Raw genomic sequence first — 14,862 nt, forward strand, 5'->3', positions numbered from 1 at the left:
CACTCAGCCCCTTCTCAGAGGGTGTGTGGTCAGAAGTGCTTTCATCTGGCAGGCTGGAGATCCAAGCCCAACTTGGCCACTCACCAGATGGTTTGTAACTTGGGCAGATTATCGAGCAGTTCTCCTCGTTTGTGGAACTGGCCCAGTCACTGTAGGACTCCGACAAGTAACAGGTATGGAAGTATTTGACATGGTGAATAAAGGCATTGGCCAGTGAGTCCCTATTTTGGCTACTACTCCCAGCAGTGAATGTGGTTCCTTGGTGCCTTCCCTAAGTAAGACTGACATGATGAAGGTGAGGTCAGTGACCCCTGTGGCCGCTGCAGGCACCCAGCAACCTGAATGTGTATTCCATCTGATGGCGTAGGCTCAGAAAGTTCTAGCACAGTTCTTACTTTCACAAGCTCCTCCGTTTTGCCCCTTTCTTCCACTCCTTTGCCTCCACCCCTTCTCTGTCCCTGCAGAGATGCACACGCTGTCATCAAACTCCTACCCCTTGATTCTCAAAATGAGGGATTTGGAAGAACAAGAAAAAAAAAGAAAGAAAGAAAAACTCCTACCCCTGCGGGCACGGCGCTATATGCACCTTTAGTCCCAGCTACTCGGGAGGCTGAGGTAGGAGGATCGCTTGAGCCCAGGAGTTCTGCGCTGCAGTGTGCTCTGCCATTCGGGTATCTGCACCAAGTTCAGCAACAATATGGTGAACTCCCAGGAGCAGGGGACCAGGTTGCCTAAGAAGAGGTGAACTGGCGGCCAGGCATGGTGGCTCACATCTATAATCCCAGCACTTTGGGAGGCTGAGATGGGCGGATCACGAGGTCAAGAAATTGAGGCCATCCTGGCCAACATGGTGAAACCTCATCTCTACTAAAAATACAAAAATTAGCTGGGCATGGTGGCGCGCGCCTGTAGTCCCAGCTACTTGGGAGGCTGAGGCAGGAGAATCACTTGAACCCGGGAGGCAGAGGTTGCAGTGAGCTGAGATTGCTCCACTGCACTCCAGCCTGGCAACAGAGCGAGAATCTGTCCCCCCCAAAAAAAAAAAAGAAGAAGAAAAATAAGAAGGGGTGAACTGGCCAAGGTCAGAGAGAGCAGCTCAAAATGCTGATTGATCAGTAGTGGGATTGTGCCTGCGAATACCCACTGCACTCCTGCCTAGGCAACAGAGACCCTGTCTCTATTTTAGAAAAGGCAAAAACTCCTACCCCTAACTACCCCCATAGGTGAGCCTCTATCCTGCCACTGTTGGGGAGGTTTGCTTGTGCTACTATGATTGGCTTCATTGGCACCACCCCTGCTGAAGCAGGGCAGCTCAGGTCAGGCCAGGGGATCCCGTGCCAAAGGTGCAGCTCTGTGTCTTGGCAGGACTACTGGGGAGGAGGAAAGGAGGGATGACCCAGGCATCCCAAGGCTTGTAGCCCAGAGGTGACAGAAAAAGCTATGGAAGGAGGGGGAAGGGGGATGAGAGTCAGGTGGTAAAGGAGGGCACAGAAGCCAGACAGAACTGAGTGCCACCAGGACTGAGATCTGAAGTCTAGGGGGAAAAAAGGCCATGGCTTGTGGGAGTCAGGCTGCTCAGGATGAAGCCATAATACAGAGGGCAGAGGGGCCCCCTAGTGCTTGCTTTGCAGTATTGTTCCCATGGTGTTGGTGGCTCTCACAGCAGGGGCCAGCCTGCTAAGCGACAGCTGCCGTTTGGGGCAGAGTCCAGACAGGCAGCAGCAGCAGGCTGGGCCACAGTGGGCCCAGGAACACTGGGGTTGCTGCAGCTTGTCACTTAGTGCCTCTTCACCTTGGTACCAGAGATTATAGCCTTTTATTGGCCCAGGCCCAGTATTCTTGAGCTCGCTCTCAAGTGCCAGAGCTTTTTGCCCTTCTCTGGACTTTCCTGCTTTTTATGAGCTTATCCTTCTCCACCAGAAATTCAAAGAAGCTTCCTGCTGTAGGGTCCAGTAGTCAGGCCAGCATGCAGTGCATGCAGGGGCAGATGATAGAACTTACTTGCACTATAGCCCCGTTCTGCTACTGTCCCGAGGCCTCCTCCCTGGGCTGAGCTGCAGGCTATGCCTTGAACTTACTGCCCTCATCAGCCCCTGGGCATCCTACTCAGTCACCTTGCCGGTCTCCCATGGGGTGCCTTCCTGCTCATCTGCAATGGAAAAAGTCTCCATCAATTCTTTTTTTTTTTTTGACAGCGTCTTGCTCTGTCACCCAGGCTGGAGGAGTGCAGTGGCACGACCTCGGCTCACTGCAACCTCTGCCTCCCAGGTTCAAGCTATTCTCCTGCCTCGGCCTCCCTAGTAGCTGGGATTACAGGCGCCTGCCACCACACCCAGCTAATTTTTGTATTTTTAGTAGAGACAGGGTTTTACCATATTGGTCAGGCTGGTCTCAAACTCCTGACCTCAGGTGATCCAGCCACCCTGGCCTCCCAAAGTGCTGGCATTACAGACATGAGCCACTGCACCCGGCCTCTTTTTTTTTTTTCCCCCCAGATGGAGTTTTGCTCTTGTTGCCCAGGCTGGAGTGCAATGGCATGACCTCGGCTCACTACAACCTCTACCTCCGGGGTTCAAGCAATTCTCCTGCCTCAGCCTCCCGAGTAGCTGGGATTACAGGCATGTGCTACCACGCACGGCTAATTTTGTATTTTTAGTAGAGACGGGGTTTCTCCGTGTTGGTCAGGCTGGTTTCGAACTCCCGACCTCAGGTGATCCACCCACCTCGGCCTCCCAAAGTGCTGGGATTACAGGCGTGAGCCACCACAGTCGGCCTATAGCAATTCTTAAGGGAAGAACACACCAGCTTTGGCCTTGAAACCCTGCATGTCGCCATCTGCAGTGCAGTTCCTGTGTTGCTCTCCTCAGCACACATCTCACCCCACCCCAAGACTCAGAACTCCTTGATTTGCCCAAATCCAGGTGAGAAGCTTTGACTTCAGGCACAGTCCAGCCTTCTGTCACCAGCACCAGGAAGGATGTGAACCTTTCTCTCCCTCAGAGCCATCCATTCTAGAGGGCAGACAGTTGGCCTCATTTCTAAGATAACTCAGGGGACAGAAGTTGATTACCCTGAGCCCATTGTGAGGCCACCCTCACAGCCGTGACTCCTTATATTTCTACAGCTGGGTTAGGACCTTGGCTGGTCAAGACTAAGTAGTCAGCCCCCACCTCCCCAAAAACAAAATCAAGCAAAGACCACATACAGATTCCATTTATATTAAATGTCCCAAATAGGCAAATCTATAAAGACAGAAAGTAGATGAGTGGCTGAGGAGATTGAGGATGACTGCTAAAGGACATATGGGTTTTTTTTTTGGGGGGGGGGGTGTCAAAAATGTTCCAAAATTGTGGTAATAGTTGCATAATTCTGTAAATATACTAAAAAACACTGTATACTTTAAATGGGTAAACTGTATAGTTAAGTGAACTATATCTCAATAAAACTATTACCAAAAACGAAAACCAAAAACCAACAGCTAAAGCTCAGAGCTTTCCAGTATCTCCCCTTGGTCCTTGTTGAAGGGGAAAAGCAGCAGTTTGAAGGCTTAGGGTAGCCAACACTGACTACCTTTTAGTGGACATTCACATTTTATAACCACATCATCTGAGCCCATTTCCCATGCTTGGGAAACTCCCCACGACAAATCTACACAGAAGATAGGGCCCACCTCCTACCCTATAAAAGACCAGATCCTGGTATTCCCAGTGCTGTAAAGCCATATGACCAAGACTTAGCTAATCAGAGTGAAGCGAGAGAGAAAGTAGAGAACATATTTTGGCTATGTGACACCTTCACATCAACACCGTGATTCTGATAGGCTTTATCAGCCAGAATCCATTCTTTGACTTTAAAGTAGGATTGACATATGTGACAATAGGGACCCTGCAGCACTGGGTCCCTCACTTCCCCCTGTCCCAGTAGCTACATCCCTAGGGTTACAATCACCAGGAGAGCAGATTCTCCTTCATCTCCCATTATGTGACAGCTTCCGTTTCTATCACCAGAACTACATCTTCCCCATCCCAGAAGCATCAAGCAATAGATGTCCTAACTTCTGATTCTACTTCTATTCCTTTTCATTAGAGCTACCTTTTTTTTTTTTTTTTTTGAGATGGAGTCTCGCTCTGCTGCCCAGACTGGAGTGCAGTGGCGCAATCTCGGCTCACTGCAGCCTCCACCTCCTAGGTTCAAGCAATTCTCCTGCCTCAAACTCCTGAGTAGCTAGGACTACAGGCGCATGCCACCATGCCCGGCTAATTTTTTGTATTTTTAGTACAGATGAGGTTTCACCGTGTTAGCCAAGATGATCTTGATCTCCTGACCTTGTGATCCGCCCTCCTCGGCCTCCCAAATTGCTGGGATTACACGTGGGAGCCACCGTGCCTGGCCCAAGAGCTGCCTTCTTTTAGATACAGGATCTCACTGTGTTACCTAGGCTGCAGTGCAGTGACTGTTCACAAGCGCAATCACTGCATACTACAGCTTTGAACTCCTAGCCTCAAGGGATTGTCCCACCTTAGTCTCCTAACTGGGGGCATAGAGCTTTTAAGATAGGCGTTATTTAAGAAAGGGTCTCACTCTGTCGCCCAGGTTGGAGTGCAGTGGCACAATCATGGCTCACTGCAGCCTTGACCTCCCAGGCTCAAGTGATCCTCCTGCCTCAGCCGCCTGAGTATTCTTTGTAGCGATGGGGTTTCACCATGTTGCCCAGGCTGGATAGACTTTCAAATGTTCCATAGCTTATGATTTATCTAGCCTTAAAAAAGAAAAAAAAATCTTGTCCGGGTGCAGTGGCTCACACCTGTAAACCTATCACTTTGGGATGCCTAGGCGGGTGGATTACTTGAGGTCAGGAGTTTGAGACCAGCCTGGCCAACACAGTGAAACCCCTTCCCTACAAAAATACAAAAATTAGCCAGGTGTGGTGGCATACACCTGAAATCCCAGCTGCTCAGGGAGTTGAGGCAGAAGAATAGCTTGAACCTGGGAGGCGGAGGTTGCAGTGAGCCAAGATCATGCCACTGCACTCCAGCCTGGGCGAGAGGGAGACCCTGTCTCAAAAAAAATTCTAGAAAATGTCCAGCCTCTTTGAAATATTCTTTCCTGAAATTGATTGTGTCAAATCTCATGTTTGTTTTATCTTCCATTTTGTTATGTTATAGACGATCTTGCTCTGTCACCCAGGCTGGAGTGCAGTGATGCCACCACAGCTCACTGCAACCTCCAGTTCTTGGGCTCAAGCAATCCTCCAGCCTCAGCCTCCAGAGGAGCTAGGACTATAGGCGTGTGTCACATGTCTGATTTTTAATTTTTTTTGTAGAGACAAAGTCACCTTATGTTGCCCAGGCTGGTCCCCAACTGCAGACCTCAAGGGATCCTCCCTATGCCTCCCAAAAAGCTGGGATTACAGGTGTCAGCAACTGCGCCAAGCCTCTTCCATGTTTTTTTTTTTTCTTTTTTTTTTTTGGAGACGGAGTCTCACTCTGTCGCCCAGGCTGGAGTGCAGTGGCCGGATCTCAGCTCACTGCAAGCTTCGCCTCCCGGGTTCACGCCATTCTCCTGCCTCAGCCTCCCGAGTAGCTGGGACTACAGGCGTCCGCCACATCGCCCGGCTAGTTTTTTGTATTTTTTAGTAGAGACGGGGTTTCACCATGTTAGCCAGGATGGTCTCGATCTCCTGACCTCGTGATCCACCCGTCTCGGCCTCCCAAAGTGCTGGGATTACAGGCTTGAGCCACCGCGCCCGGCCTCTCTTCCATGTTTTTTAACCTCTTTTCCTTAGTTTCCATTTCTCTATTTGTCATTGCTCCCTCTGTGTAACTTCAGACCTATTTCCAGTTCATTCTCCCTTTGGGGAGAAGTCTAATCTGCTGCTTAACCATAAAGTTTCTAACTTCCCGTAGTGTACCTTTCTTCTTTTTTTTTTTTTTGAGGCGGAGTTTCACTCTTGTTGCCCAGGCTGGAGTGCAGTGGTGCGATCTCGGTTCACCGCAACCTCCACCTCCTGGGTTCAAGCAATTCTCCTGTCTCAGCCTCCCGAGTAGCTGGGATTACAGGCATGCGCCACCACGCCCGGCTAATTGTTTGTATTTTTAGTAGAGATGAGGTTTCACCATGCTGGCCAGGCTGGTCTTGGACTCCTGACCTCAGGTGATCCACCTGCCTCAGCCTCCCAAAGTGCTGGGATTACAGGCGTGAGCCACCGTGCCCGGCCCTACTTTTCATTTTTAAAAGGCTTTAAGTTTTTTTTTTTTTTTTTTTTGAGATGGAATCTCACTCTGTCGCCCAGGCCGCAGTGCAGTGGCACTATCTTGGCTCACTGCAAGCTCTGCCTCCCAGGTTCACACCATTCTCCCACCTCAGCCTCCTGAGTAGCTGGGACTACAGGCACTCGCCACCACACCTGGCTAATTTTTTGTATTTTTAGTAGAGACGGGGTTTCACTATGTTAGCCAGGATGGTCTCCATCTCCTGACCTCGTGATCTGCCCGCTTCGGCCTCCCGAAGTGCTGGGATTACAGGCGTGAGCCACCGCACCCAGCCTTAAATTTTACTTTTTAATCACACCAGTTTAGTACCTTTTGACATTAATTTGTCACACTTTTTCTTTAAACATGACATTTTTTATTTTTTATTTCTCACATTTTAATTTTTGCCAGTTTGATCCTGTTGCCCTTTGTTCCTAATGACTCTTGCTCATGGTGGTTTCTTTCCTTGTGTGCTTTAACTGTAAGCTCATATTCCTTGAAATTTTAACTGAAAGAATTCCTTGAGGCCTGGGTTTAAAGAACAATCCTCAAGAAAGGATTACATTTGCTTCTGCCAGGTCCCTGGAGACACTATCTACTTGAGACTTTTTTTTGGGGGGGGGGGGTGGTTTCACTTTTTTTGCCCAGGCTGGAGTGTAATGGCACGATCTTGGCTCACTGCAACCTCTGCCTCCCAGGTTCAAGTGATTCTCCTGCCTCAGCCTCCGGAGTAGCTGGGATTACAGGCACATACCACCAGGGAGGCTGAGGCACAACAATCACTTGAACCTGGGAGGTGGAGGTTGCAGTAAGCCAAGATTGCACCACTGTACTCTAGCCTGGGTGACAGAGCAGACTCTGTTTCGGGGGGGAAAAAAACACACACAAAAAGGCCACAAAAAAACAATAAAAAGATAAGTAAAGAGAATGTTTATGAAGTGGCTCCTACATAATGTCCCAGCCCTGGGAGTCATGAACTGACTCCATGGTCTTCACTGACCCCTCTTCTTCGGTATCAGAATCCCTGGTTTAAGGTAAGGATGAGAAAAGAACACAAGGACACAATGAACCAGATCCAAGCTGAGGCTGTGTGGCATGACAGAAGGCTGAACAATTCTTCTTGTGTAGCCCTAGGGATAGTCCAAGAGCCCTCTACTCTTCTCTGAGGCAATGAGATTCAAGGGCAGCTATGATCCCTGCCCTTGAATGGAAACCAGCCACGGCCAAATCTGTCCTCACAGATTCATGTCTCCCTGGGGCAGTGGCAGAGCAGAGGATAGTTCCTTCTTACTCTTTGCTCAAAGGGAGATGCCTCCTGTCCTTGCCTGCATTTCGTCGCCTCTTTCGACTCAAGAAGTTCTCCAATTTCTTGCTGCGTTTCAGCTCCTTGAACTTCTCAGCTAGTGCCAACTGGCGCTGCTCAGCTAAATGACAGGCAGAATGAAAGGTGGTGAGCAAACAAGGAAGCCCCTATTCTTTCCCAAACCAGGTCAGTAACTCCAAGCCATTATGCTGGGATACATGAGTTCTTTAAAGCTCACTGGTGCCCCTTTATCTTTTTTTTGAGACGGAGTCCTGCTCTGTCACCCAGGCTGGAGTGCAGTGACACAATCTCAGCTCACTGCAACCTCCGTCTTCTGGGTTCAAGTGATTCTCCTGCCTCAGCCTCCGGAGTAGCTGGGATTACAGGCATGCACCACCACATCCGGCTAATTTTTTTGCATTTTTAGTAGACAGAGAGTTACGCCATGTTGGCCAGGCTGGTCTTGAACTCCTGACCTTAGGTGATCCGCCCTCCTTAGCCTCCCAAAGTGCTGGGATTACAGGCGTGAGCCACTGTGCCTGGCCAACGGGTGACTTTTTTTTTTTTTTGAGACAGAGTCTTGCTCTGTTGCCCAGGCTAGAGTGCTGTGGCACGATTTCAGCTCACTGCAACCTCCGCCTCCCAGGTTCAAGCGATTCTCCGGCCTCAGCCTCCTGAGTAGCTAGGATTACAGACGCACAGCACCACACCTAGCTAGTTTTTGTATTTTTAGTAGAGACGGGGTTTCACCATGTTTGCCAGGCTGGTCTTGAACTCCTGACTTTGTGATCCACCCTCCTCGGCCTCCCAAAGCGCTGGGATTACAGGCGTGAGGCACTGCGCCTGGCCCAACTGGTGACTTTTATTTTATTTATATATTATTATTTTTTTTTTTTGAGACAGAGTCTCACTCTGTTGCCCAGGCTGGAGTGCAGTAGTGCGATCTCGGCTCACTGCAAGCTCCACCTCCCGGGTTCACGCCATTCTCCTGCCTCAGCCTGCCGAGTAGCTGGGACTACAGGCACCCGCCACCACACCCGGCTAATTTTTTGTATTTTTTTAGTAGAGACAGGGTTTCACCATGTTAGCCAGGATGGTCTCAATCTCCTGACCTCGTGATCTGCCCACCTCGGCCTCCCAAAGTGCTGGGATCACAGGCGTGAGTCACTGCGCCCAGCCGACTTTTATTTTTTTTATTATTATTATTATTTTTTTGTGAGACGGAGTCTCGCCCTGTTGCCCAGGCTGGAGTACAATGGTGCAATCTAGGCTCTGCAACTTCCGCCTCCCAGGCTCAAGTGATTCTCCTGCCTCAGCCTCCTGAGTAGCTGGATTATAGGTGCGTGCCACCACGCCCAGCTAATTTTTTTGTATCTTTAGTAGAGATGGGGTTTCACCATGTTGGCCCCCAGGCTGGTCTCAAACTCCTGACCTCATGACCCACTCACATTGGCCTCCCAAAGTGCTGGGATTATGGTGTGAGCCACTGTGCCCAGCCCAACTGATGACTTTTTATATGATCTCAGTCCTACTCAATTCAACCAACTATGAATACCTATGTGCCTGGCCCATGTGTGTGTGTGTATGTGTGTGTGTGTGTAGTGTAGACCAAGAGATAAAACTGACTCTGTGTGTATGTGTCTGGTGTAGACCAAGAGATAAAACTGATTGTGTGTGTGTAAACCAAAAGATAAAACTGTGTGTGTGCGCGCGCGCATGTAGTGTAGACTGAGAGATAAAATTCACTGTGTGTGTGGGGGGGTTGGGAAGTGGGGAGTGTAGACCAAGAGATAAAGGTGACAATCCCTGCCATGATCTAATTAGGGATACAAGACCGGTTACAAACAACAACTCCCTACTATTTCTACTTTCCTCCAAGTTACCATGGGATCCAGCCTTCATGCCTTCCTTAAAGGGGCTCAGGGACACCCCAACACAGGACTCTACCACCATGGGCCCCACACCCCTGTCCCTGTTAGCAACAGTTGTGCCCAACTCACATTTCTTCAGGAAGTATGGCCGATGGCCCTGCTGGGCCTGAGCCCGACGTTCTTGCTTCAGGGCCAGGTGCAGCTCTTGCTGTTGCTTTCGCTCCTGCTGTGCCATTTCTTGCTGCTCCTAAGGAGCAAAGATGAGATGTGTGAATAGGAGGGACTGTGAATATCTCCCCACCTTTAATTGCTTTCATTACCCGCCACAATTATTACCCACTCACCATTCGCTGAAGCAGTTGCTGCAGTTTCTCATGCTCCTTTCCTGAACGGTGCTTCTTCAACTGTTTTTTCACAAGCTCCACATTGGAAAATGAATATCATGGTTAGCATTCTGCAAATGTTAGCTGAAATTTTAGGTAAAGCATTATCCTAAGAAGTTCACATATATGTGTGTGTGTATATATATATATAAAAAAAATGTATATATATACACACATATTTTTTTTTTTTGAGACGGAGTCTTGCTTTGTCACCAGGCTGCAGTGCAGTGGTGCGATCTCGGCTCACTGCAACCTCCGCCTCCTAGGTTCAAGCAATTCCCCTGCCTCAGCCTCTCGAGTAGCTAGGACTACAGGCGCACGCCACCACGCCCAGCTAATTTTTTTTGTATTTTAGTAGAGATTAAATATCACCTTGTTGGCCAGGATAGTCTCGATCTCCTCCTTTTGTATTTTAGTAGAGACTACTTTCACCATGTTGGCCAGGATGGTCTCAATCTCCTGACCTCGTGATTCGCCTGCCTCAGCCTCCCAAAGTGCTGAGATTACAGGCATGAGCCACCGCACCCGGCCAGAAGTTCACATATATTAACCTGATAACACCAAGACAGTAACTATTTGTTTGTCTGTTTCTTTGTTTGTTTGGAGACAGTCTTGCCCTGTCACCCAGGTTGGAGTGCAGTGCCATGATCTTGCCTCATTGCAACCTCTGTCTCCAGGGCACAAGCAATTCTCATGCCTCAGCCTCTCGAGTAGCTGGGACTATAGGCATGCAACACCACACTTGGCTAATTTTTGTATTTTTACTAGAGACGGGGTTTCACCATGTTGGCCAGGCTGGTCTTGAACTGCTGGCCTCAAATGATCTGCTCACCTCAGTCTCCCCAAGTGCTGGGATTACAGGCTGAGCCACCACACCTGGCCTCCGAGATAGTAATTATTTTGTTTTTTATGATTAGAAAACTAAAGCATAGAGAGATTAAGTAACATGTCAATAGTCACACAGCTGGTAAACTTATGAGCCAGGATTTGAATATGAACTGAATTGGAGAAAGTTAAATCTGCCCTCCACTATACTTCCCGCTCCCCCTGCCCAACTGTCTAACCCGTGCCCTCGTTTTCCACCCCACAAAATTCCCCAGAAACCAGTCTCAAGCTGTGTACCTCTTTCTCTTTTGCTCGGATGTCATTCAAGAATTGATATGTTTTGTCAAACACCTCAGGATTATATTCCCCTGACAGATCATCAAAGCGAGGGTCCCGGGCTACCTTTGGAGAGAACAGAGAGAATATAATACACAACTGTTCAATATCCTTTCACTGAGAAAAAGTGCTTCCTGTCTCTTCCTCACCTTTCTTTTTTTTTTTTGTTTTTTGAGATGCTGTTGCCCAGGCTGGAGTGCAGTGGCACAATCTCAGCTCACTGCAAGCTCTGCCTCCTGTGTTCACGCCATTCTCCTGCCTCGGCCTCCCGACTAACGGCGACTACAGGCACCCGCCACCACGCCCGGCTAGGTTTTTTATATTTTTAGTAGAGACAAGGGTTTCACCGTGTTAGCTAGGATGGTCTTGATCTCCTGACCTCATGATCTGCCCACCTCAGCCTCCCAAAGTGCTGGGATTACAGGCATGAGCCAACGCACCTGGCCTCTTTTTTTCTTATTTTTATTTTTGAGACAGAGTCTCACTCTGTCCCCCAGGGTTTAGGGCAGTGGCATGATCCTGGCTCACTGCAACCTCCACCTCCCAGGTTCAAGCGATTCTTGTGCCTCAACTTTCCAAGCAGCTGAGACTACAGGCGCACACCATCATGCCCAGCTAATTTTTGTATTTTTAGTAGAGATGGGGTTTGACCATGTTGGTCATGCTGGTCTTGGAACTCCTGACCTTGTGATCTGCCCACCTTGGCCTCCCAAAGTGCTGGGATTACAGGCATGACACCGTGCCTGGCCTTCTTCCTTACCTTTTTACTGATGGGAACAACCTGACGTAAAAATGGCACTCGGATCTTGGCTGACATTTCCAGAGGCCTATGGAGAAATTAAAGGCCAAGTCAAAAGGACTCCAGTGTTGGTCAAAGGCTTCCCACTTGTCACCCAAGACAACATACACCTATTCAAGGTCCCAGTTATCTTCCAACTTCTAGGGCAAGCCTTGCTTACCTGTGCTTATCTGCAACACATGCATTTTGGATAGGTGGTCTAGAACCTTGTTTCTTAGGGCTGTTTCCAGCTACCAATTGTTTGTACGTCTTAGTCCCCACTTGGCTCTGCAATTCCAACAGTTCCTCAAATGACATGTTAGATGTGCCTGTGGAAGTGGGGAGGGACATACAACTCAGCTCAGCATGTCCCACTGCAGAAAAGACATCTTCCCATCCCCATTCCTTAGCTAGCTAATCCTTTCTAATACCCCATCAGACCAATCATTATTACAAGTCCTAGGCAGTAGAGGCTGTAATAGTGTTAAACTGACACCTAACTCTCCAACTTTTTCAGCAACTTGGGGCCTCATCTTGCTAAGGAAGGTGTATATGTAAGGTCAAAGGTGGACCAACCATAGTCCCTTCTTTTTCCACTCTTTTACTCATTCACGGGTTTCTCCAGAAGAGCCTCTGCCTCCCTTGCTCAGTTACCATTGCCAGTGTCCTAGTCCATACGCTCAGCATCTCTCACCTCAATCAGTGCTCTAGCCTCCTAGTCTCCCAACCCACCAGTCTTACTCCTCTCAAAGCTATGCGCCCCAATTCAGCCTGAGAGAGGCATTGAAAATAAAATCAGGTCTTATCACTCCCACACATAAACTTCAGATCATGTTACTCCTATAGGCAAAAGTCCCCAATGGCTTCCATTTTGCTCACAGTAAAAGCCATGTGCCTTAATAATGGCCTGGAAGCCCCCAAGTGACCTGGCCCCTGTCATGTCTCTAAATTCATCTACTCATCTCCTTCTCACTCCTCTCAATGTGTCTCCTAGCAGTGTGTTCCCACCTCAGTTCCTCTGCACATGTTGCTCTGCTTGGTATACTTCCCCCAGAAGCTGTACATAGGTACAGCTCCTCCCTCAGCTCCTTCAAGCCTTTATTCAAATCACCTTCCCAAAGAGGTCTTCTCTAAGTTATTTAAAACTGCAACCCCTTGCCCAGGTGCGGTGGCTCACGCCTGTAATCCCCGCACTCTGGGAGGCCAAGGCGGATCAATCACCTGAGGTCAGGAGTTCAAGACCAGCCTGGCCAACATGGTGAAACCCCGTCTCTACAAAAATACAAAAATTAGCCGGGCATGATGGCAGGTGCCTATAATCCCAGCTACTTGGGAGGCTGAGGCAGGAGAAGAGCTTGAACCTGGGAGGTGGAGGGTACAGTGAGCCAATATCATGTCACTGCACTCCAGCCTGGGCAAGAGTGAGACTCTATCTTGGAAAAAAAAAATTGCAACCTCTCCTCAGCTTTATTTTTTCTCCATATCCTCTATCACCTTAAAAAAATTGAGCTATAATTCATATTCCACAAAATCTAGTTCTTTAAAGTCTACAATTCAGTGTTTTATTGCCTTTTAATGTAATAATTTATTTGTCTGCCTCAAATGTTATTTATTTATTTTGAGCCGGAGTCTCACTCTGTCACCAGGCTGGAGTGCAGTGGCGCTATCTCAACTCACTGCAACCTCCACCTCCCAGGTTCAAGCGATTCTTCTGCCTCAACCTCCTGAGTAGCTGGGACTAAGGTGCGCCACAAAGCCCAGCTGATTATTGTATTTTTAATAGAGACAGGTTTCACCATGTTGGCCCAGATGGTCTCGGTCTTCTGACCTTGTGATCCACCCACCTCGGCCTCCCACAGTGCTGGGATTACAGGCATGAGCCACGCCCAGACTTAAATTTTATTTATTTTGAAAAAAGGTCTTGCTCTGTTGCCCAGGCTGAAGTGCAGTGGCCTAATCATTGCTCATTGCAGCCTCGACCTCCTGGGCTCAAACTATTCTCATGCCTTAGCCTCCTCAGTGGCTAGGAATGCAGACGTGGGCCACCACCCTGGCTACATTTTTTTATTTTTAGTAGAAAAGGGGGGGTCTCATTATGTTGCCCAGGCTGGTCTTGAACTCCTGGGCTCAAGCGATCCTCTTGCTTCAGTCTCCCCTGGTGCTGGGATTACAGGTGTGATCGTCCACCACACCCGGCCAGGACAGGAGTGTTTGACTACTTCATTCACAACTGTATCTCCAGCAGCTAGAACTGTGCCTTAACAAAAAGCCTGCAGCATTTGCTGGGCACAGTAGCTCATGTCTGTAATCCTTGGGAGGCTGAGGGGGGTGGATCACTTGATCCGGGGAATTGGAGACCAGCCCTAGCACCTGGTAACATGGTGAGACCTTGTCTCTACATTAAATAAATAAATAAAACCATCCATCCAGGTGTGGTGACGCGCCTGTAGTCCCAGCTACTCGGGAGGCTGAGGTAGGAGGATCTCTTGGGCCCGGGAGTTCGAGGCCGCAGTGAGCCGTCATCGTGCAACTACACTCCAGCCTGGGCGACAGGGAAAGACTTTGTCGCAAAAAAACAAAAAATATAAAAAATTTAAAAAACAAAGTCTACGGAATCTGCTGAATTCTGACCTACTAAGCCTTCAGCTGCCATCCATGCCTTTTCCTGCCTCCATACTATTGCACATACGTTCCCCATTGCCGAAAACTCTCATCCTGCCGTGAAGAAACTTCTCAGGATGTCCTAATCCCGGAAGTAATTCCTCTCACCCCCACTTTCCATTGCACCAGGGGCGCCCCTAGCGTAGCGTCGGCCTCTCAGAGAACTTGGGCAGTCTTACTGGCACGGTCTCTGCAGGCTCGGGGCCCCGCCTGGGAATCCCCTTCTCCTCCCCAGCCCGCCCCGCCCCGCCCCGCCCCGTGCCCTCACCCCTCAATAGGTCGCGGGCCGCGGCCCCAGGCTCCAGGCCCTCGCCGTCCTCCTCGCGGTCCCGGGCCCCGCGGGGACGTCGAGCCCCGGCGCCGGCCCCGGCGCGGCGGTTAGCTCCCGGCATCAGCGTGAAGTAGCGCTCGGAAGACGAAAGGCGCCGCTTCCGCCCACGGCAGCCTCCGCCCC

The 14,862-nt window shown here is 49.5% G+C and overlaps 1 protein-coding gene and 1 long non-coding RNA gene across 3 annotated transcripts; one reads left to right on the forward strand and one right to left on the reverse strand.

Moving 5' to 3' along the window:
- Positions 1-48: 48 nt before the first annotated feature.
- On the forward strand, positions 49-553 carry LOC141410107 (uncharacterized). Its single transcript, XR_012433801.1, has 2 exons — positions 49-173; positions 465-553. It is a non-coding gene; the product is annotated as an uncharacterized lncRNA (long non-coding RNA).
- Positions 554-6,604: 6,051 nt separating this feature from the next.
- On the reverse strand, positions 6,605-14,825 carry RRP36 (ribosomal RNA processing 36). 2 transcript variants are annotated; one of them, XM_005552945.5, is made up of 7 exons: positions 14,677-14,825; positions 11,929-12,076; positions 11,730-11,796; positions 10,931-11,035; positions 9,770-9,844; positions 9,555-9,672; positions 6,605-7,675 (listed from the first exon to the last, which is right to left on the reverse strand). In XM_005552945.5, exons 1-7 carry the CDS (start codon positions 14,798-14,800, stop codon positions 7,539-7,541), a joined length of 774 nt encoding a protein of 257 aa, XP_005553002.1. In that variant the 5' UTR covers positions 14,801-14,825; the 3' UTR covers positions 6,605-7,538. The 2 variants fall into 2 exon arrangements, with proteins under 2 accessions (XP_005553002.1, XP_005553003.2); XM_005552946.5 differs by lacking the exon at positions 14,677-14,825 and adding an exon at positions 14,379-14,487.
- Between the last annotated feature and the right edge of the window lie 37 nt (positions 14,826-14,862).

This window comes from Macaca fascicularis, chromosome 4, assembly GCF_037993035.2.
Source record: "Macaca fascicularis isolate 582-1 chromosome 4, T2T-MFA8v1.1".
In the NCBI taxonomy this organism is placed as follows: Eukaryota; Metazoa; Chordata; class Mammalia; order Primates; family Cercopithecidae; genus Macaca; species Macaca fascicularis.